The sequence below is a fragment of the Diuraphis noxia genome, unplaced genomic scaffold, assembly GCF_037042655.1.
Source record: "Diuraphis noxia isolate RWA-SAM2 unplaced genomic scaffold, SU_Dnox_SAM2 contig0001, whole genome shotgun sequence".
Classification (NCBI taxonomy): domain Eukaryota; kingdom Metazoa; phylum Arthropoda; class Insecta; order Hemiptera; family Aphididae; genus Diuraphis; species Diuraphis noxia.
In genome coordinates, this window is record NW_028301711.1 from 73,638,485 (window position 1) to 73,663,406 (window position 24,922).

Consider the following 24,922-nt stretch of genomic DNA (forward strand, 5'->3'; position numbering starts at 1 on the left):
ATAAAAGTGAATTGATTGCGAATACAATTAGTTTACGCCATAATAAATATTGATTGTTGAAAAAAAAATTTTTCTTAATATTACTTTATTTCATTAAGTATACTTCCCAAAGAATATTAAGCAAATAGTCTTCTTTATTTATTTTAAATTACAGAAAATTAGACTAATTTACAATATGATTGACAGATATGATAATTTATACTACTGTACCATTATAATATTATACTAAAATGATATCATAGTTTGTAATCTATGAACAAAATTTAAGAAGCACAAAACACAAAAAATAATTTTCAATTCTAAGAACTATAGTATAGAATTAATGCTTTTACTCACATTATTCAATGGGTTATGAGAAATTTAATAAAAAAACAAATTTCTTAAAACAAAAGTATTGGAATTTAGTACATTTGTTAAATATCAATTAATATAAAATTAAACCCTTCTTAGTATAATATTTTGATCTTGGTATTTTACCAATAAATAAATGACTTCTCATCAACATAGACTAAAGGAGCTAAGAATTTTTTTTTAATGTATATCATAAACGAGTAAAATTAATTTTACCACGCAAATAACTATATATTGTAATAAATCAAAAATATAAAAATTAATCTTTACTTAAGCACAATTCACATCTATGAATTCAATGAACAGAAAATTTGATAAAATATTAACTATTAAGCTTTTAACTATAAATGAACTATGGTAAATTTGTGGTACATAAATTTTATCTTAAGCATGAATAACACTTTGAGACAAGTGAGTATGACGTCCTATTAAAGGGTAATAATATGATTTATAATTAAAAATAATATAAAAATTAATCTCACTTGTCCTCCTCAAGCGGCTGATCTGTTGTTGAACGTGACCGAGTGTAACTGGTTGTCCTATATAAAAAACATGATATTATAATAATATAATAAATACAAATTTTCATAATATGAAAACATGAACCACCAAAGCTAGAAAATTTTTCTATTTTGTATATGTCTACAATCTGTTTCTTTAGGCATATTAAGAATATGTGATACAAAAAAAATAAATACATGGTTATTTTATGGGAGGAGCCACTTAGTGGTAACGATACCCTTATTTGAGAATAATAAAATATTGAACCAAAAATTAACTTAAAAATAGCATCTTACTTGTTCGTGGAATTATATTTACAACCACGTAGCCCACTCCTTCTGGTTCTAAAAACTGGAGCTTCTACATTCTATAAAAACAACCATTTAAATAGTTAATACAATAATTTGAACAAGAATAAACAAATTTTAAACTTTTAAATAGATAACATACTTTTTTCAATGTGTTCATTTTTGCCACATTTTGAGGTGTTGTTTTATTATTGCTGAAATTAAAATAAAGCCAACTTAATTTTAAAATAATTCATAACGATTATTATTAAATGTTAGATGTAAGCATGTATGTATAGAAAATCAGAATTTCAAATATTTTTAGTGATACATTCTTTGCAACTAGTTTTAGTTACATTCATTTCTATTAATATTTATTAACATATTCGTTGTTTAATAACTCAAGAATTCATAACTATCAATATTCCATATTTAAAATTAAAAAAAACCATCATCCAAACCTGTAAAACATCTTTTTTGTCTCTCTGTATTTATTCATTGAAACGACCTTAAAGTCTTTGTCAATGTGTATCACAAGGAGATAGTAGGGAGGTTAAGATCTATTTATCTTTATGTGTATATATGACTATATAAATGATACTACCCCTTCACCAAAAAGAGACATGTGTGATCATCACTCCCAGCGATATGGGACCTAGTTGGAAACCACACGACGCAATCGGACAACAGCACAAGAAATTGGTGATCGCGTAAAACTATGAAATTTTTTGCACTTTGCTATGAATCGAACCGAATGCGAAACATCTGAACGTTAAATTATAATGTAAAAAGTTATAGTTTAAAAGATCTGAAATATTTGTAATACTAATGAAGAGAAGATTATGAAAGTCCTATAATTAACATAACATGCCAACTTAATTAAAGATAAAAGTATATACAAACAGTTATATATAGAAAAAATAGTTATAAAATCCAGGTAAAAAGAATTTAAAAATTAAATATCTGTTTAAAATTAAGATTTTCAATACTTGTAAAATAACGCATAGTTATTTTTCTCTAATTCAAAATTAAAACTAAAAATTCAATTATAATTCAAAAAAATGTTGTAATAAATTTTCGATCTCATATAATATAGTATTATAAATTATATTCATCATACCTATAAGGCTCTTGAAGCTTATCAATTCGACGTTTGCGTCCTCGTTTCTTAGGAAGTGGTTTATCTAACTGTGCTGTAACACATTGATTTTGAGTTGGTTCATTTGATCTATAAAAAAAAAAATATGATTGCATATCAAATATTAACATTTTTTTTTTTTTTTTTATAGAGCAAAACTTCTATAGCACTATAATTAAATGAATTCACTTACGGTTTGATTTCTTTTTGCTTTACAAAGTTGTTAGCTGATCTTTGGTGTATTTTGTGAAGTGGAATTTCATTTGTGTTTAACCTTGCTACAGGTATTATCAATGTTTTACCAATATTATTATCAGTAAATATATGTTTATTAAAAATAGTTTTGGGTGGACTTTTTGCTCTTGTGGTCCGATGTTCAGGTTGTGTAGAAATTGGGATTATAGTTTTTGCTCCCGCAACTTCTTTTGTAATGATAGCTGCACCATCATCTTGGTCTTGCTTTGAAAATCTAGTTTCGGAACTAGTCCTTTGCTTAAACGATGAGGAACGAGTACGAGTTCTAGGAATATCGATAACTTCACGGCTCAAATTTTCTTTTCTAGCAATGACACTTGAGTCAATGTTTAAATCTCTATTGTTCTTATTATCATATATTAGGTTTGAAGAGCTGTTCTGTTTACTAAGATCATCTGTATTGTTGGTTGGTTTTTTATACTCATCACTAGGAATTGATGAATTATCCTCAATGGTTGGACTTGCACTAGATGAAGGGGATCCAGAAAATTTAATTTGTGGTCGTAACTTAGTAGACACATATCTAGAAACATTGGTTTCCTTAAGCATTTCTTCGGCCTTTAGTCCCCTTGTCCTAGTGATCATTTTAACTTCACTTGATTCGACTTCCTGAGGTTTTTTTGTTTCAACTTCTTCAACTATTCTAACCCTATCGATTTCGATTCTTTCTAACACGACTGCTGCATTACCTCTTCTCATTTCTACTTCATTATCTTTGGGGCTTGTAATTTCTTCAGAATTTTGTTTCTCTACTTCTTTAGATTTTTGTACTTCAGCTTCCTTAGATCTTTGTATTTCAACTGTATTGTCTTCTTTAGATTGATTTTCATTAGTATGACTTTGAAACTCAATACATGCTCTCTGTACTTGAAGACCTCGTTTCTTAGGAGGTGGTTTAGATAACTGTGCTGTATTTACCCATTGTATTTGAGTTTGGTCATTTGATCTATAAAAAAAAAAATGATTGCATATAAAATTTTAACAATTTTTTTTTATAGGGCATTAACTTCTATAGTACTATAATTAAATGAATATACTTACAGTTGGATTACTTTTTGGTTCACAAAATTGTTTTGGTGTATTTTTTGAAGTGTAATTTCATTTGTGTTTAACAATGCTAAAGGTACTGTCAATGTTTTATCAACATTATTATCAGTAAATATATGTTTATTAAAAATAGTTTCTGAGGCATATTTTGCTGTCGTGGTCCGATGTTCAGGGTGTGTTAAAATTGGGATTACAGTTTTTGCTATCGAAGTATCTTTTGGAATGATAGTTGCAGCATCATCTTGGTCTTGCTTTGAAGATCTAATTTCAGGAATAGTTGGACTTCCACTAGATGAAGGGGAACCAGACAATTTGTAGAATTCCATTTCATTTTGTTGTGTTTGAATTGGCTTAACATTTAAGGGATGTTCTTTTGGAATATACGTGGTCTTTTCTTCATCACTGCTTATTTCAATTATATCAGGATTAGATAAATTATCTGAATTTATTTGACTCTTAACATCTGATATTACACCCTGTAAAATAGGTATTCCAGTGACTGATGGCGTAGAGGTTTCTAATGAACCACATTCAATCAAAGAATTTAATTCTTCATTATCAAAAGAGTGCATTTCAACAATTCCGTCAACGCCATTATATAATTCAGACAAAGATGTTTGAGATGTCGATTGATCAAAATCAAAGTCAAAATCAAAATCTAGTTCTTTAATGAAACGATTGTTAGACTCATTTATGTTACTGTTGGTTCTACTTTTAGATACACTATCTTGTTGTTGAATCTGTTTATTTGATGGTCCTGAAATATTTTGAGTTTGTGCAAACATATCCCAAGGGGTTTTATCACACATATATATATTTTCATATAATTGATGTACAGTTGTTGATTTTGGAATATTTGAAACAGGCAAAGGCAAGCATTTTAATTCATCTTTTCTTGATAACTCTTTAGTTTTCGCTGCTGTCATATTATCTTCATTAATATTTATATCATCATCGATTACAATAATTTCATCAGAAGCTAATGAACGTCTATTATCAATTGGTTTAAATGTTATCTGAGAGTTAGTATTTAATCTAATAATTGCTTTTTGAACATCAGTGATTGAATCTTGAATATTATCGGTTTTATTTTCAAGCTTTGATGGATGTTGAATTTTTAATGGTTTATTGATTGTATTAACTTCTACATTAGGATGAATATTATGAGACAAAAATGATGAATCATTTATATTATCAAAACACCGTATATTTCCTGATTTTACTTTAAATACTCCTCTTTGTTTTAATAATTTACTATCATTTGTAGACGGTGTATTTTGCAATGATTGGCTATTTTTGCGTAACATAATAGCATCCTTACAAGCTCTTGGGTCCATAGGAATCAGACATTCAGATGTATCATCAGTGTTGTTGGGAATGCCCAACAAGCATTTATACTCTGGAGGTAAAGTAATTGACGTGGAATTTACATTATTAAAATCAGCTGATATTTCCTCTAACATATTACTACTTATTTCTTTCTTATTCGTCAATAAATTATCTCCTGGACTTGGTAAATGAAGATTTTGCAATGAAGATCGCATCATTTTAGACGTAGTTTTACTTTGTATTTCATCTTGTCCGATCGATAATGGTTTAACTTCAATGTGGTCTATATCAACCAGATCATACTCGTTTAAATTTAATTCATCACTTTGCAAACGTTCACGTTCTTTTTTTCCATCAGATAGTTTAGTATCATTCAATAGTTTGAAACCTCCTTCTGCTCTAGTTTGACTTCTTGTTGCTGTAGGTTGAAGTCTACTACTTTCATATTTTTTATCTCCAGACAAACTTTTAAGACTAGCGTTTTTAGTTTCTTCTTCGCTGTCATCACTTAATAGATCAATAAAATCGGAATATACTTTCGATCCATTTTTAACTGCTGAAACTCGGCTCTTAGATATCTGTCTCTTCGAAGCTGATATTATATCAGATTTATTGATTTGATTAAAAGATCCAAGGGTTGTCATATTATCTACTCGTGCTCTATTTAATGATGTTGACTGCGAGTTCTCCTATAAAAAATTCATATGTTAATTTAATTAAATGAGAACATTAAGGCAATTGAAAGCGTAAAGATTTTTCATGCATTTCATTCATATTTTAAAAGAAAAACAAAATAAAACATCGAATATTTCTTAAAAAATCTAGAGTACAAGAATAAGAATATTATTATAATTTAAATTTGAATATGAGCGAGTGAATTTTCCTTCCACTTTTAATATCTTCCACAGTTGTTTCAGAGTACAAATAAATTATTCAAACACATATAGTTTGATAAGACGTAACCTTATGCGTACGCATTTTAACGCAATACAAAAATATTAAGTTTCTTAATGATCAATTATATTATCACTTATATGATGGGTAGAAGTCATGCAAACTAAGGATTAATTACAAAGCACTAACTTATACTACAGCACGCTCACATACACATTGACTATATCAACTCCTTTAAAAAGACCCGTTCATAACATCTTAAAATGTATTTATTATTTAAAATAAAGAAAAACGCCACATACAAAATATATTGTTAACTATTATAAAGATGAGAGTTTAAATTTAAATGCTTTTAAATTCATATTGCATTGTACAATTTTTAAGTCATATTCGTTAAAAACTAATATAAAAAAAAAAAACTTAATAATAATAAATATTATAATACAGGGTGATTTTTTTATCATGAACCACTCATTATTTCAAAAAGTATCAATGTTTTTGAAAATATTTTTTACAAAGTTTCATGTTGTTATAAAAACAACGTTTTTATTAAAAAATTAATGTTTTTTAATAATTTTTATTCTTAAAATTTTTAAATTTTTAACTTTTTTGAATGACAACTTAGAGTTTTAATTTCATATTCAAAAGCAGAATATTTTTCTAAGTATTTTGATACGTAAAAATCAAATTTTGGACGAGTAGTTTATGAGTTATAAGTATTTAAAGTTTAGATTGGCGGAGTGGAGTGGTACGGGGTTACCCCGCAAAATGTTTGTCCACTACTCCGCTTGTCTAAACTTAAAATACTTATAATTCATAAACTACTCGTCCAAAATTCGATTTTTACGTATCAAAATACTTAGGAAAATATGCTGCTTTGGAATATGAAATTAAAACTCTAGGTAGTCATTCAAAAAAATAAAAATATTAAAAAACAAATTTTTTTAATAAAAACGTTGTTTTTTAACGATATGAAATATTGTAAAAAAATATATTCAAAAACATTGATACTTTTTGAAATAATGAGTGGTTCATGATAAAAAAAATTACCCTGTATATTAATTTTATACTTGAATAAAACGTTCTAGTAAATAACTAAAATATATTGGTAACATAACTATATTACCATTGGATTAAATTTAAATTATCTTCTTTTTTTAATATCTCATGTAATAATCAAAATTATAAAAAATTTTTATGGAAAATAATATATATTTCATTTAAAAAAAATGATATATATTTTTAATATATTGAAAAATAATATGACGTAATCAGATTTCATACATATAGAACTTTAAAATGACAGTCAGACATAGAAATGATTTTATGAAGCAAATATTAAAACAAAGTACACTAGGTTTGATGTTATTATAGATTGCATAATTTTTAACTCACTTTTCTAGAAGTATTCGCAAGCTTCTCCGTTCCAACTTCACCTAAAGACAAAAAAATGCATTTTAGATATTGATCCAAGAAAACTATTTATAACAATATACTATTATTAAAAACTGACAAAATGTTATTACTGTATTTCATTTTTAAATACATTTTTACACTTACTTAACTTATTCTTCTGTGTAGATTGTGGTGGACTTGATAAGTAAGGATTTGCTGGAGCCTCAAAGAGTTTAGAAATTTTAGGAGTTTCTGAAAATGTATGAAAGATATTGTAGTCCATGAAATCGTAAAATAAAAAATATTAACAAATCCAAATTTACCTTGTGTAGTTTTAATGCTAGGAGTTAATGGTAATAATTTTTCAGATCTAGTCCTTGATGTACCACCAGGACATTGTAATAAAGAAGCAATAGTAGTGGCAGTCCTATTAGCTGGTATAGTATTACGAGATCTAAGATTACTCGTTAATAATGGTGCGGATGGCGTATTCCATTTGATTGGCTGCTATAACATTGACATAAATGATTTTGAATATAATAAACCAAATTTTTATTTAAATGCTAAAATCACTGATGAGATATTTAAGTTATTTATTCATAAAATGAAATAAATAACAATTTTCCAGAAAATCACTTTTTTAATAACATTCAGTAGCTTTAGACAGATCTTTACTTTTTCAATGAATAAAGATCACATAATGATAGTTTATTGCTTATGGCAGTTCAAACATATTTAGTTTACATATGAATACTAAATATTGAGTGCTAAAAGTCCGTATTTTTTTAATTTCCTCTACGCTAAACTTTTACTAGGCGGTCACTTCATAAATAATTGATTAATTAAATGTATGTATGAATAATTTTATACCTCTTCTATTAACCCAGAACTTGAATTTTCAGAAGCTAGACTAGCATTTTGCCTAGTCATAAGTTGATCCATATATAGTTTTCCTTCTAAGCCATTCCTGTAAAAAAAAAAAAAAAAAAAAATGTAAAAAATAAGTATATAATACACCAACAGATTACTATGAAACAATTTCAACTCCCTTGCTTGCAAAAAAATATTGAATTCGCATATTTCTAAATTAGGCTATTTAGAAATAACATTTTCTGTTTAGGATCTGCTATGACCGAAATAAACAAAATTATTTCATAGAATTTCAAAATGCATAACATCTTAATTTTAAAGTTTTTTAATATTGAAAATCAACTCCTAAAAATAGCCTAGATGTTTTGTCTAAAATCTAAAAAAATTGCAGAAAATCAATCACCGGGCAACGAAATCCCGAAAAAAAATCTCCGCAAAAAATCATTACACAAGGAAAAAAATCCTCAGCATATTTTATATATAAGATATAAGATATAATAGAAATAAAATTAATATTGTATAATATTTTAAAAATTGAAATTTTATAAAAATTTGCTTTTTACTTTATATTATATGTAAAAAAAAAAATACATGCATGTAGTATATATGTGATTATTACGGCTAGGGACTTCATGCCCTAAAGAAGCTTAGAATATGCATTTTTTATAAATGTACATGCTATAAAAAAATTTTTATTTTTCGTAAAAACCGCAAAAAAAAATACAGATTTATAAAGGTACACTAATATTTTCATTTCTTCTTTATGCTTGCCTTTAAACTGAATAAAAAACAAAAATTTCAATTATAAATGCATATTGTTTTAATGATTTAATATTTTTTTAAATCTTACCCAAATGAATTGCGGTATAGATTAAATTAATAATTTATATAGTAATTTATATTAAATGTCGTATAGTAGGTACGTATGTTTAAAATATTATTTCCCGGCGAGTATTGTTTTAATTTTAATAAAATATGTGAAATATGCTCTTATAGGGAAAAAAACAGCTGAATATGCAAAATATGCAAAATAAAAATGATTACCTACTTAAAACTCTTAGTACAATGAAACACATTTTTATATCATTTAGCTATGTTTAGAATGATTATCGAAAAATATGCAAACTCCTGTATTAATTACCCTAGCCCTAGTGGTTATATTACCTAGTCAGTCACGAACTTATAATGATTATAATAATAATAATAATAATAATAATAATAATAATAATAATAATAATAAAATATAAATTTAAATTTAATGTGATTATAACATTATAATATTGTTTATATTATACTACAATTATTAAAGGATGCGTGGTATCTACTATCTACTATCTAATACTGGAACTGACACAAATAACCAATTATTATTGGTCAGTTGGAATTATATCTTGATCGCGTTTATTTGAGTATACTCTTGAAAATGCCGAAATCTTAACCATGATGGCATACATTTTATATACGTATAATATTAAACATGTATATATTTAGTAATATTGTATTTTTAGGGTATAATACCGTTTTTATAAAATAACAATTTTTAACATAATATAGGTCCAATACTAATTTTATTTTTCATATAATATAATTATAAAATAATATAATACTAACTGGGACTTTTTTTCCAACTACTAAGCAAAAGTGTGCGGCTAAAGTATTTGGGTATATCGTGTAATTTTTGTATTATTGAATGTGCTACATATAATAATCAAAAATGTATTTATTCTAAAAATTGATAAAATGTCCACATACAATGACACGGCTAATAGCATAGAAAAGGGATTAAATAATAATTATTAGTATACATCCGATAAAATGTAATTATAAATAATTATTCAGTACATTTTAATTGATAATTGGTAGACCGAAGTATTTTAAAATGTCTAAGTGTTTCTGCGTTAATTACTAACAAAAATACCTATGTAATGGCTGTATTTTTTATCAAGAATTCTAAAATAGTGAGCAATTAATTTACTGAAAGTCTTACACATGCAAATAGTGAGCAGCTCTTGGATAATTTTGAACAAATTATTAAATGCTAATATTCTGGCCCGAAAGGACAAATAAACATCGCAAAAGGTTATGTACACATTGGCCTTTATTATTTTCATCAATTTCAGATTTCCAAATCAACTAACCCACATGTATTGTTTATATATATATTATATACATTATACATTACACAATGTGTCTTAAAAATTATTTAGTTATATTTAACATACAAAACGATTTACATGTGTACCCATCTAATATAATGAACAAATGTATTAAGCGTACATCATATGTGTATTTCAAAAAAGAAATTATTAATGAAAAATAATGACTCGTATTTAAAAACATTTTAACCTTTGAACACATTTATGAAGATTACAATACGCTGGAGTCAGTGGCGGCGCCAGAATTTTAATACCAGGTGGGACAGTCTGGGGCCCAAATTTTTTAAGGAGGGCCAAATTGTTGACTTAATATATACATAGTGATGACAGGCAATTGCGCAGGGGGGGGAGGGTCAACTTCCAATAATTCAATTTTTTTTTACACTTCATCGTGTTAACTTATTAAAACAATGATTTGTAAACATGTATTAATAATATTTATTTCCTAACAAAATATATTATATTCATGTAAAAGTATACTCATCAAAAGTATATAAAAATAGAATGCTTTCCCTTGTATTTTCTTTATCATAGTTGGTTAATAATCTAAACCCGTTGTTCACGGAATTTTCAACAAAATTATTAATAACATTGATTAATATTTAATAATAACTAGTAAGTATAACTTATTATTTTCGTATTCAGCCGCTGGAATATACACGTAATTCATGAGGCTTGGAAAGCTTAGTGCAAAGTATTCAACCCGTTCAAAATGTTGTTCACGCCATCTACTATAACTATATATCACTATACACATGATACTACCCCCCTTCTCCAAAAAGAGACACATGTGTGGTCTTCACACCCATGCGATGTGAGGCCTAGTTGGAAACTAGACGACGCAATCGGACAACAGCACGAGAAATTGGTGATCGCGTAAAACTATGAACTTTTTTGAACTTTTCTATGAATCGAACCGAATGTGAAACATCTGAACGTTAAATTATAATGTGAAAAGTTATAGTTTAAAAATCTGAAATACTTGTAATGTTAATGGAGACAAGATTATGAAAGTCCAATAATTAACACATGTCGACTTAATTAAAGATAAAAGTATATATAAACAGATATATATATAGAAAAAAGAACTATAAAATCCATGTAAAATGGACTTGAAAATTAAAAATCTGTTTAAAACTAATATTTTAAATACTTGTAAAATAACACATAGTCTTTTTCAAAATTAAAACTACAAATTTAATTATAATTCAAGAAATTGTTGGAATAAATTGTCGATTTCATATACTACAGTATTATAAATTATATTTATCATACCTATTAGGCTTTCGAGGCTCATCAATTCGTAGTTTGCGACCTCGTTTCTTAGGAGGTGGTTTAGATAACTGTGCTGTATTTACCCATTGTATTTGAGTTTGGTCATTTGATCTATAAAAAAAAAAATGATTGCATATAAAATTTTAACAATTTTTTTTTATAGGGCATTAACTTCTATAGTACTATAATTAAATGAATATACTTACAGTTGGATTACTTTTTGGTTCACAAAATTGTTTTGGTGTATTTTTTGAAGTGTAATTTCATTTGTGTTTAACAATGCTAAAGGTACTGTCAATGTTTTACCAACATTATTATCAGTAAATATATGTTTATTAAAAATAGTTTCTGAGGCATATTTTGCTGTCGTGGTCCGATGTTCAGGGTGTGTTAAAATTGGGATTACAGTTTTTGCTATCGAAGTATCTTTTGGAATGATAGTTGCAGCATCATCTTGGTCTTGCTTTGAAGATCTAATTTCAGGAATAGTTGGACTTCCACTAGATGAAGGGGAACCAGACAATTTGTAGAATTCCATTTCATTTTGTTGTGTTTGAATTGGCTTAACATTTAAGGGATGTTCTTTTGGAATATACGTGGTCTTTTCTTCATCACTGCTTATTTCAATTATATCAGGATTAGATAAATTATCTGAATTTATTTGACTCTTAACATCTGATATTACACCCTGTAAAATAGGTATTCCAGTGACTGATGGCGTAGAGGTTTCTAATGAACCACATTCAATCAAAGAATTTAATTCTTCATTATCAAAAGAGTGCATTTCAACAATTCCGTCAACGCCATTATATAATTCAGACAAAGATGTTTGAGATGTCGATTGATCAAAATCAAAGTCAAAATCAAAATCTAGTTCTTTAATGAAACGATTGTTAGACTCATTTATGTTACTGTTGGTTCTACTTTTAGATACACTATCTTGTTGTTGAATCTGTTTATTTGATGGTCCTGAAATATTTTGAGTTTGTGCAAACATATCCCAAGGGGTTTTATCACACATATATATATTTTCATATAATTGATGTACAGTTGTTGATTTTGGAATATTTGAAACAGGCAAAGGCAAGCATTTTAATTCATCTTTTCTTGATAACTCTTTAGTTTTCGCTGCTGTCATATTATCTTCATTAATATTTATATCATCATCGATTACAATAATTTCATCAGAAGCTAATGAACGTCTATTATCAATTGGTTTAAATGTTATCTGAGAGTTAGTATTTAATCTAATAATTGCTTTTTGAACATCAGTGATTGAATCTTGAATATTATCGGTTTTATTTTCAAGCTTTGATGGATGTTGAATTTTTAATGGTTTATTGATTGTATTAACTTCTACATTAGGATGAATATTATGAGACAAAAATGATGAATCATTTATATTATCAAAACACCGTATATTTCCTGATTTTACTTTAAATACTCCTCTTTGTTTTAATAATTTACTATCATTTGTAGACGGTGTATTTTGCAATGATTGGCTATTTTTGCGTAACATAATAGCATCCTTACAAGCTCTTGGGTCCATAGGAATCAGACATTCAGATGTATCATCAGTGTTGTTGGGAATGCCCAACAAGCATTTATACTCTGGAGGTAAAGTAATTGACGTGGAATTTACATTATTAAAATCAGCTGATATTTCCTCTAACATATTACTACTTATTTCTTTCTTATTCGTCAATAAATTATCTCCTGGACTTGGTAAATGAAGATTTTGCAATGAAGATCGCATCATTTTAGACGTAGTTTTACTTTGTATTTCATCTTGTCCGATCGATAATGGTTTAACTTCAATGTGGTCTATATCAACCAGATCATACTCGTTTAAATTTAATTCATCACTTTGCAAACGTTCACGTTCTTTTTTTCCATCAGATAGTTTAGTATCATTCAATAGTTTGAAACCTCCTTCTGCTCTAGTTTGACTTCTTGTTGCTGTAGGTTGAAGTCTACTACTTTCATATTTTTTATCTCCAGACAAACTTTTAAGACTAGCGTTTTTAGTTTCTTCTTCGCTGTCATCACTTAATAGATCAATAAAATCGGAATATACTTTCGATCCATTTTTAACTGCTGAAACTCGGCTCTTAGATATCTGTCTCTTCGAAGCTGATATTATATCAGATTTATTGATTTGATTAAAAGATCCAAGGGTTGTCATATTATCTACTCGTGCTCTATTTAATGATGTTGACTGCGAGTTCTCCTATAAAAAATTCATATGTTAATTTAATTAAATGAGAACATTAAGGCAATTGAAAGCGTAAAGATTTTTCATGCATTTCATTCATATTTTAAAAGAAAAACAAAATAAAACATCGAATATTTCTTAAAAAATCTAGAGTACAAGAATAAGAATATTATTATAATTTAAATTTGAATATGAGCGAGTGAATTTTCCTTCCACTTTTAATATCTTCCACAGTTGTTTCAGAGTACAAATAAATTATTCAAACACATATAGTTTGACAAGACGTAACCTTATGCGTACGCATTAACGCAATACAAAAATATTAAGTTTCTTAATGATCAATTATATTATAACTTATATGATGGGTAGAAGTCATGCAAACTAAGGATTAATTACAAAGCACTAACTTATACTACAGCACGCTCACATACACATTGACTATATCAACTCCTTTAAAAAGACCCGTTCATAACATCTTAAAATGTATTTATTATTTAAAATAAAGAAAAACGCCACATACAAAATATATTGTTAACTATTATAAAGATGAGAGTTTAAATTTAAATGCTTTTAAATTCACATTGCATTGTACAATTTTTAAGTCATATTCGTTAAAAACTAATATAAAAAAAAAAACTTAATAATAATAAATATTATAATACAGGGTGATTTTTTTATCATGAACCACTCATTATTTCAAAAAGTATCAATGTTTTTGAAAATATTTTTTACAAAGTTTCATGTTGTTATAAAAACAACGTTTTTATTAAAAAATTAATGTTTTTTAATAATTTTTATTCTTAAAATTTTTAAATTTTTAACTTTTTTGAATGACAACCTCTACGCTAAACTTTTACTAGGCGGTCACTTCATAAATAATTGATTAATTAAATGTATGTATGAATAATTTTATACCTCTTCTATTAACCCAGAACTTGAATTTTCAGAAGCTAGACTAGCATTTTGCCTAGTCATAAGTTGATCCATATATAGTTTTCCTTCTAAGCCATTCCTGTAAAAAAAAAAAAAAAAAAAAATGTAAAAAATAAGTATATAATACACCAACAGATTACTATGAAACAATTTCAACTCCCTTGCTTGCAAAAAAATATTGAATTCGCATATTTCTAAATTAGGCTATTTAGAAATAACATTTTCTGTTTAGGATCTGCTATGACCGAAATAAACAAAATTATTTCATAGAATTTCAAAATGCATAACATCTTAATTTTAAAGTTTTTTAATATTGAAAATCAACTCCTAAAAATAGCCTAGATGTTTTGTCTAAAATCTAAAAAAATTGCAGAAAATCAATCACCGGGCAACGAAATCCCGAAAAAAAATCTCCGCAAAAAATCATTACACAAGGAAAAAAATCCTCAGCATATTTTATATATAAGATATAAGATATAATAGAAATAAAATTAATATTGTATAATATTTTAAAAATTGAAATTTTATAAAAATTTTCTTTTTACTTTATATTATATGTAAAAAAAAAAATACATGCATGTAGTATATATGTGATTATTACGGCTAGGGACTTCATGCCCTAAAGAAGCTTAGAATATGCATTTTTTATAAATGTACATGCTATAAAAAAATTTTTATTTTTCGTAAAAACCGCAAAAAAAAATACAGATTTATAAAGGTACACTAATATTTTCATTTCTTCTTTATGCTTGCCTTTAAACTGAATAAAAAACAAAAATTTCAATTATAAATGCATATTGTTTTAATGATTTAATATTTTTTTAAATCTTACCCAAATGAATTGCGGTATAGATTAAATTAATAATTTATATAGTAATTTATATTAAATGTCGTATAGTAGGTACGTATGTTTAAAATATTATTTCCTGGCGAGTATTGTTTTAATTTTAATAAAATATGTGAAATATGCTCTTATAGGGAAAAAAACAGCTGAATATGCAAAATAAAAATGATTACCTACTTAAAACTCTTAGTACAATGAAACACATTTTTATATCATTTAGCTATGTTTAGAATGATTATCGAAAAATATGCAAACTCCTGTATTAATTACCCTAGCCCTAGTGGTTATATTACCTAGTCAGTCACGAACTTATAATGATAATAATAATAATAATAATAATAATAATAATAATAATAATAATAAAATATAAATTTAAATTTAATGTGATTATAACATTATAATATTGTTTATATTATACTACAATTATTAAAGGATGCGTGGTATCTACTATCTACTATCTAATACTGGAACTGACACAAATAACCAATTATTATTCAATATTTTAAGTAACGAAAATTTGATATCATTGAAATTAGAGTTAAATTATGGTAACAATTATTTACTTCAAAATATACAAAATGTATAAGCTTCTTTTTTCAAGAGATTTATTATTTTCACAAGGTATTTATTAATTTATACATTTAATATAGGTAATCATATAATGTAAGACATACATATTTATTTGTATTCAAATAATAGTACAATACCTTGTCTTTAAAAATAAAAAGTTTTAATTTAAATATATTACATGTTGATTGAAAAAATATTATTTTCAAATCATATTTTATTCTTTGTCGATTGCTTCTAAAATCATATTTTTATTTTGTATTAATTAGGCTAATAAAATGTCTTCGAAAAAGCTATCAGGTTTGTGGTTTGCCAAACCATGAGACTTAAAAAAGAAAAGGGAAGTAAAAAATTAGCAAAAGTTATACATTAATGGTTAATTTCTGAAGCGAATTATGCTAATAATATTGCAGTTGCACCACCTGAACCACTAGAACGTCTAGAACTATCTGGTACATCTTATTTAAGATATATCTAACATTTTAGAAGTTAAATCTGCTTCACTTGAGCTAGAACCATCTGATATATCTTCTAATCATATAAACATTTCAGAAGTAGAATCTGGACAAATTGACAATGTGGATTATTTTATTGGAAATAACCAAATAGATATTGAATGTAATATTAATTTTAATGACCCTGGAACATGGCCACCAATTACTTTATCTATTAGAACACTATTGGTAGAAAAGGGGCCACAACATTATGAACCAAAAAATATGCCAAGTGATGAAAAAGGTCCTCACTTCAGTAAAAAGTGGTTTTATATAAATTTGTCTAATGGAGAGAAAGTGAAAAGACAGTGGCTCATGTACAGTGGTGTGAAAAATTCTGTACTTTGTTTTCCATGTTTATTATTTTCTAATGACAATAGAACATATCTTTTTTTAAATAATGGTTTTAAAAAGACTAGCAGAATTTGAATCCATATATCCCTAATCACGAAAAATCTAAGACTCATTTAAATAATTTTAGATCTTGGATAGAACTGGGAAAAAAATACAAATGGAAGTAACAATAGACGGTGAATTTGAAAAGTCTATTGCAAAAGAAAAATGGCGTAACATATTGAGAATTTTAATTGTTGTTATACTTTTTTGCTCAAAAAATAATTTGGCCCTTAGAGGTATTTTTTACAGTTAATAGAACTTATTAGTCACTATTCTTCCATACTAGCTCAACATGTCATAGAAGTTATTAGTTAAGCAATCTAATTTTTGTACTAGTTATTTTTCAGCAACAATTCAAAATGAAATTATCGTTATACTAGGACAAACAATAAGAAACAAAATTATAACAAGTATAAAAAGATAAAATATAAAGATGTTTATCCTAATATTTAAATTGCATTAAAGATATTTTTAACTATACCAGTGACAACTACAACTTGTGAAAGAAGTTTTAGCAAACTGAAAATTAAAAAGAACTATCAAGGTCTACAATGCCACTGGGCAGATTGACAAGTATGAGTATTATATGGATTTAATGTGAATTGGCTACAATAATCAATTTTTAAAATATCATAGATGAATTTATTACTAAAAAGCTCGAAAAGTGAAATTTTGAAGTGTACAAAAATTAATTTTTTTCAAACTATTATAATGTATAAGGTTATAACACGTTTGTCAGTGTATACTATTAATTTTCTTGTTCATATCATAATTATTATTAATATTAAAAAAAATATAAAATAAAAAATGCATAAATATTTATCTATGTGTGTATGTGGTGAGGGGGGGGGGGGGGGGTTGTCAAAAACTATTTTATAAGAACGGAAATATGTTAAATGGCCAGGAGCGCAAATTGACATTGCTACGGCTCTGGTCATAGGGACTGATTCTTATTGGCCATAGGGTATATTAATATATGCATAATCCACCCAATTTATTACCTACTATAAAATTCTATAGAATTTTAGTACACAATTAGCTACATTACACTAAAGTGTATAGGTATACACTACAATGTAATATACTATACAATAAATATTACATATTTTTAATTTGTTGAGATACATATATTATATAAGTTCATACTTTTTAATACATATGATTTTTTTGTGCATCAAAGTCCTTGCTTTAGTTGTTACTTATTAATAAATAATAAATATAGTAGAATTAAATATATACATTATTCTCGTGCAAAATAAATTTACCTATGAACTATGATACAGTCTTACAATATACTATAGGTATAGTTGTATTATAATTAATATATATCTTATATACATTTGTATAATATATACATATATATGTATAGATATAGCTTTATATATAGGGAGGTCAGTAGCAATTTTACACTGAGCTATTTCATTTGTTTTTTTCAGAATATGACTTAGTTCACTTATAAAACCAATTGCAGTTTATCTAAAAGTTCTCAGAGACGCAGGGCTAATAAATCAAAAATTGCCAAGAAAACTATTTCTTTTAATACTATTGCCCATAGTGATTCTACTACAGATGACACTGTTGCTACATGGAATAATCCGCTTATTTCATTTATTTTATTCGAAACTACAATTATAACAGTTCTTGGTTTAAATAAGTCGATATAACAGTGTAAAACCATATCTATTAAATATAATACATTGTATTTAAGAACCTCATTCATGTCAACCTACAACTGAGGATAGGGGTGTGACAGAAGACTGTACCAGTTTTATTTCGCCAGTTCGGACCTCAAAGGTCTTCATTATAAAAAATAACAATTCATTTTCTACCCTTGTCATGCTGAGTTAACGCCGCCCGCCTGTGCGTCGCCTCTTAAGAATTTACGATACCTATCCATTTATACACAAAGCGTTCAGAATTGAAATGTGTTTATGTATCTACACAGTATAATGTATTAATGTATAACAGAGACACGTTATCGGATATAATAATATATTTATAATATTATTATATTTATAGAAAAGCAATTTAATGTCAAACACCATTCCGGTCTGTTTATTGTGGATTAGTATATATTTTGTCGTTTTCATTAGCTAACAATAAATTAGTCTGTTAAAATAATAATACTAATATTTAAAGAATGTTAATTTGAAATACATTTGCTGGGTATCGTTTATAACGAATACGGTCTTAACAATGCAATAATTAAAATAACATTATTTATATGAAAGCCTTGAGAAAATACCTTCAAATAGCAAATACACATGGGCGTCGCTCGACTGCGGCCCAAAGTAAACTTTTTACCTTTTCAACTATCCCGATTGCGACCCGTCCATACTAGGTAGGAAATACTATTTAAGTGGTTATCAAAACTAAATAAATATCCCGATTGCGTCCGATACGTATTTCGACATAAATATCGATAATGATTCTGATTTCCCCCCCCCAAATATGCAGGACTACTTGTAGTCAAAGTATGTATTTGACAACGAATGCGTGTGAAAGTTTTCATTCGAAATTTAATTCACTCACTATTCTATACTTCACATCCAAATATACTTCAATTTTTGGAAATTTTGAAACAATGCCAAACAGATGCCATAATAAAAATTCAATCTATAGTTTGTACTCCATGGGAAACAACTAAAAAAATTCATACAAACTCAAATAATGAAATTAAAAAAACTTGGAACCTAACCTCTAACACTGTGATTATTTTAGTATTCATTGAAATATTAATTGTATTTATATTTTTTTTTTATTGTAAACAATTTATTGTTGCAACGTATTTAAATACTTTTTTACTTTATACTTGTTTTATAATAATTTACGTATATCGACGTACTTATTAAAATAAAAGTTTGAATTTCAAATACAATTTCGTCCAATATACATTTATACAGTATTTAAAATATGGACTTTATATTATTAATTATAAGGTATTTTGTGAACCCATATGTCTTTGGACGCAATCGGGATACTTATATTTGGGATAAAATACGACTTCCTAAATTCGGTCCGCAATCGGGCATCTCCGATACCCATAGCTATAAAAGGTACTTAAGACACAAAAATAATAGTACCTACCTATATAAATTAAAATTATTAAATTACATAATCATAATGCCTACAGGAATACCAAATTTACCAAGTCTTATTAAGATTAAACAGAGACATTAGTATGTAATTTATGGTATACTGCAAATTGTTTTTGAATACCACCTTTATACATGTGTATTTTCTATAAAGTTTTCAGTTCTAACCTATTACAACTCGACAATAAAATACAGACACACGCATATAGGTGGATAATATATTAACGGCTAAGTACAAGGAACAAAAATAACATATCATTTAAAATTAAATCATTTAAATTTCAAAAATTAATATTTTATTTAAGTGCCTACTGCCTAGTTATTTAAAAATTGCTATATTACAATAAAATTACATTATACCATATATTATATTAACAAATTATTCAGTAATAAATTGTTAAATTATGATACATGCCATTCTAATCAATATAAATTAAATGGTAGTCACGGAAATAAATCCAGGGAAAAAAATCAAATTACAATGATTAAATAATATATAACAGTCAAATTTAACGTATTAAATTAGATATTGTTTAAAAAATTGTTTACATATTATTGGTCAAATATATAAAAAAATAATTATAATTGAATAAATAAAAATATTATATATATATAAAATTATTAATACACAGGATATAATATGTTAATTAATTTAAAATTCACAAAGAACAAATAATTTTATAACACGATATGTTATATTATATTATTATAAGTAATATAATGTTTACACCATTAAAATAATTCATTTTTTTTTAAATATACAAATACACTATGTAGTTATCAAGAAAGTGAAACAAATTTCAATCACAATATATTTAACACATTAATATTCATAAAGAAATTTAATTTTTAATAGTAATCCCATATTGAACTTTTTTTGATACTTAATAAATTAACATATTATTATATGTACTCAATACTTTTATTTACATTAATTAATTTTAATAATACATACTATTTATGCATAATAAGTGCACCTAAATAAATAGTATGTATATCAGAACTACATAAAAAGTTATTCATGTTTAAAAACACAAAATTAATATATTATAAAACAATAAGGATTTTTTTTGTATAAAGGTTGCAACAGCCACACTCTGCAGCGGTGGCGGGACACAATTTTACCGCAACCGCTGCAGTGTGTGACGACCTTTACCAGCGATTAAGAGGACGCTACACTCGCATGTCTTGTCTCCGTCTTACAAGTGCGTAACATTGCAAAACCTGTTTCTCGCGGGAAAGAATCGAGATTGATACAGTTATAACTAAGAAACGGAATTTTTACCACATAAAAAGGAGAATTTTGTCTGTGCAATATCGTTTTTATATTTTCGATATCAGAACTAAAAACAAAGTTATTCATGTTAAAAAAACACAAAATTAATATATTACAAAACAAAAAGAATTTTTTTTGTATAAGTGATATCAAAAAAATAAAAACGATATTTCACAGACAAAATTCTCCCTTTTATGTGGTGAAAAATTTGTTTCTTAGTTATAACTGTATCTTTCTCGGAGAGAAGTTAAGCACTGCACAATATAAACCGAGTGATAGTATACTACAACTCAAGTAAAACTGTACGAGTACGTACCAAAATTATAAGAGATAAGATATTTATCGGTTTCGTTATCGGGGTATATAGTGCATTCACAAAATGTCATTAGTGTTTAACCAAAGGATAGAGGTAGCATATAACTATTTTTTATACGTTATGAGAAAAAAAATTATGCATAAAAATTAATTGAGAAGACATAATATTAATAATTTGTAATAAAAACATAATATATTATACAGATTATTTTGTATAAATACTTCACAATGTACATTGCCCAATATACTCGGACATTGTATAGATACCCATCTCCAGAATTGAATGCAGGTAGTGATGTAAAAATGTGCTTAAAATACGTGAAATCACCAAGAACTGTTTATTTTAAATGGTGTTTGATAAAACCATTGGCTTAATATATTTAATTATCCCATAATATAATATGCATTAAAAAAATATACAAATATTTTGTTTTCGAAATACATTATGATACGCCTAATCTATTAAGACTTTTTGTGCTAATTGTGTAAACCGTGTATTAGTGATTGGAAGCAGTAAATACATACAATAAAAAACTATTATAACAATTTATAACCATTAATTAATATTGCTGATTAAAGCTTACGAACAATGTATATACATACTTAAATTAGTTTTAAGACAATTAAATACTTATTATAAAAATTCAATAAAACGAGCAGATCGATCGTCATAATGAATGGGATAGGTATATAATAGGAAAAAAGATAACGACCTACTCTTTATAACTAAATATTCATTTAACAATTTAAAGTGTTTAATAAGCTGAATTCAAAAACACACACGAGTTAAGATGTATAAAACATTTTGCAGCGGAGTTGAAACCGGCATAATTATTGTACTTCGTATATTCATGTATATAGTGGCCACCAAATGTTTTCTATAGAAATTATCGAATAATATTGACCTGCCAATATCGGTAGACAATAAAGGTAGAAGATCAAGGGATGCCAACTAGAGTGTGACTTTAAATATGTATATATCTATAAACAGGTACAGAACCGCAACCATTTACAATGTACATATATACAGGGCGATTTTTTTATCATGAACCACTCATTATTTCAAAAAGTATCAATGTTTTTGAAAATATTTTTTTACAAAGTTTCATGTTGTTAAAAAAACTACGTTTTTATGAAAAAATTATATTTTTTAATATTTTTTATCCTTATAATTTTTTAAGTTTTTTACTTTTTTGAATGGCAACCTAGAGTTTTAATTTCATATCCCAAAGCAGAATATTTTTCTAAGTATTTTGATACGTAAAAGTCGAATTTTGGAAGAGTAGTTTATGAGTTATAAGTATTTAAAGTTTAGATTGGCGGAGTGGAGTGGTGGCTATTGGCTATTGAATAAGATATTTTATCTTACTTGTCGAGAAATACGGTCATTTCTTGACATGCATTGAAAATCCAATTTAACAATAACCTACAATTCTGAGTACGGATGTGACTGGAGCGGTCTTATCCCAGGTCGCCAGTGCGGACTACCAAGGTCCTCATTGTAAAAATAACAATTAATTTCCTACCTGGTCCTACCTTGTCCTACCTGGTCACCATCGCACGTCTGCGTTATACTAGTAACATTAAAATATAAAACATCTACAGAACCACAAACATTTACAATGCAGATATATATATGGCTATTGGCTATTGTATAAGATATTTTATCCCTCAGGTCAAGAAATGACTGTACACAGAATGTATAAGTGCGTCCTAAAATACGTGACATTGACTATAACGGTTTATTTTAAACGGTGTTTGGTAAACTCCTAATTATTTCATAATATTTTATGGTACGTATTAATTCAGCAGCTGATAATTAGCAATTAATCAGTATTACACCATTATTTCGACCGGGGAAATTTGATTATACATCTATAGATACGGGATAATTGAAATAAATTTAGTCAGATGGATACCTAACCTAACCATGAATGGCTACTTAACTCAAGTTCGAACTGTTGAAAATAATCAAAATTTAATTTAAATTATTGTTATTATATATTTATATTATCTGTTCTAATAATTAAATCATTTATTGGTATTGTAAATTATTATTTTACAGACAGTAAAAATTTCTAGTTAAAAAAATAAATCTATTATTTTAATGAAAATTTGAGAACTATTTAAATAAAAACATGATCAAGCCCTCTCCTGTATAGATTAATCAGTTAACCTATGACAATCGTTTGAAAACGCAAACTGATAATACCGTATTAATATTCATTAACCCTTAAGAAGGTACTAAGTGGCTAATAACTAATAAGCTATTCAATAATTATACTAATAATAATATTTATAATTTATGACGCGAAAACAATAAAAAATATTAAATAACATACCGCAGATGACAATTATTCAACCATTGTTGTTGTTCCACAGCTCAGCAGTAAACTTTGGTTTAGATTTTTGAATTGGAGTCAATGATGGAGGGACACAAAACGAAACACGTGCATACTCGTTGTAGCTCAATACCCAGCGCACATCCATCCGACGATACAGGTGGCGAAGTAATGATTTGTAGTGGTAGAAAATTATCAATGATATTTGTACGTGCTCGATTTTGGGTGGGGGGCGTAAGGAAACCAATTGACCCAATCATTGACCACCATTATGCTTATAGACGATCCCTTATCTTTCCCAGTGTACTGATACGCTATAATTTTGGCGCCAATATTTTATAATTTGAAATTATTATAATATGATATCACTAGGATACTACAATGTTTACATCTTATTAATTCAATTTGACAATTTCTTTATTAATATTAATTAGATTTGTTTACTTATTCATTTAATACAAACATTGAAACATGCCAGTTTTCTGCTTTTTAAATTTCCTCAGTGGAAGTAAAAAGGTCAAGTGGAATACTGTCGAACAACCTGTTACACTCCATCGACTTCCGAAAGACCACTCTTTTAGGAAACTATGGGCTCAACAAGCTCTTTCAGGAATAGAGAAAAAGATTAGTTTTGATTCAGGTTTGATGTAAACTAATTAAATAATTATTCTTTTCTGTTAGAAATTTAGTATGTAAACTATATTAAACATTTTGCTTTATTTTATATTTGAACCTATTGTCTATTCACACATAAAATATAATTCCCAATACTCAATAGTCAATATATTTATGAACAAACTACCTATTATATAGAATACTACCATTGTTTATGCATATATTCCTTATATTAAATTTTATATTTTATAAATATTTGTTTGTTAAATAATAATTTGTAAATGATATTTGCTCCCTTCATTTTCCCACGTATCATTATGATGATACAAGCA

The 24,922-nt window shown here is 26.7% G+C and overlaps 1 protein-coding gene across 7 annotated transcripts in view; it reads right to left on the reverse strand.

The window, feature by feature from the left end:
* LOC107169061 (uncharacterized) overlaps positions 1–24,922 on the reverse strand; it is a 90,941-nt gene that overhangs the window by 3,267 nt on the left and 62,752 nt on the right. For 3 of the 7 annotated variants that reach the window (XR_016189788.1, XR_016189789.1, XM_089217541.1), the window contains 13 exons: positions 14,629–14,725; positions 11,705–13,728; positions 11,499–11,609; positions 8,068–8,164; positions 7,521–7,704; positions 7,363–7,449; positions 7,198–7,238; positions 3,574–5,597; positions 2,471–3,478; positions 2,260–2,367; positions 1,303–1,354; positions 1,149–1,219; positions 834–890 (listed from right to left, as the gene is read on the reverse strand). Coding sequence is in view for 1 of the 7 variants with exons in the window: in XM_089217541.1 (XP_089073667.1) it covers positions 834–890; positions 1,149–1,219; positions 1,303–1,354; positions 2,260–2,367; positions 2,471–3,478; positions 3,574–5,597; positions 7,198–7,238; positions 7,363–7,449; positions 7,521–7,704; positions 8,068–8,164; positions 11,499–11,609; positions 11,705–13,728; positions 14,629–14,700 (5,936 nt within the window). In the remaining 6 variants the exon portion in view is untranslated. The remainder of the gene's footprint in view (positions 1–833; positions 891–1,148; positions 1,220–1,302; positions 1,355–2,259; positions 2,368–2,470; positions 3,479–3,573; positions 5,598–7,197; positions 7,239–7,362; positions 7,450–7,520; positions 7,705–8,067; positions 8,165–11,498; positions 11,610–11,704; positions 13,729–14,628; positions 14,726–24,922) is intronic. The other 4 variants (XR_016189790.1, XR_016189791.1, XR_016189792.1 and 1 more) reach the window with 4 other exon arrangements.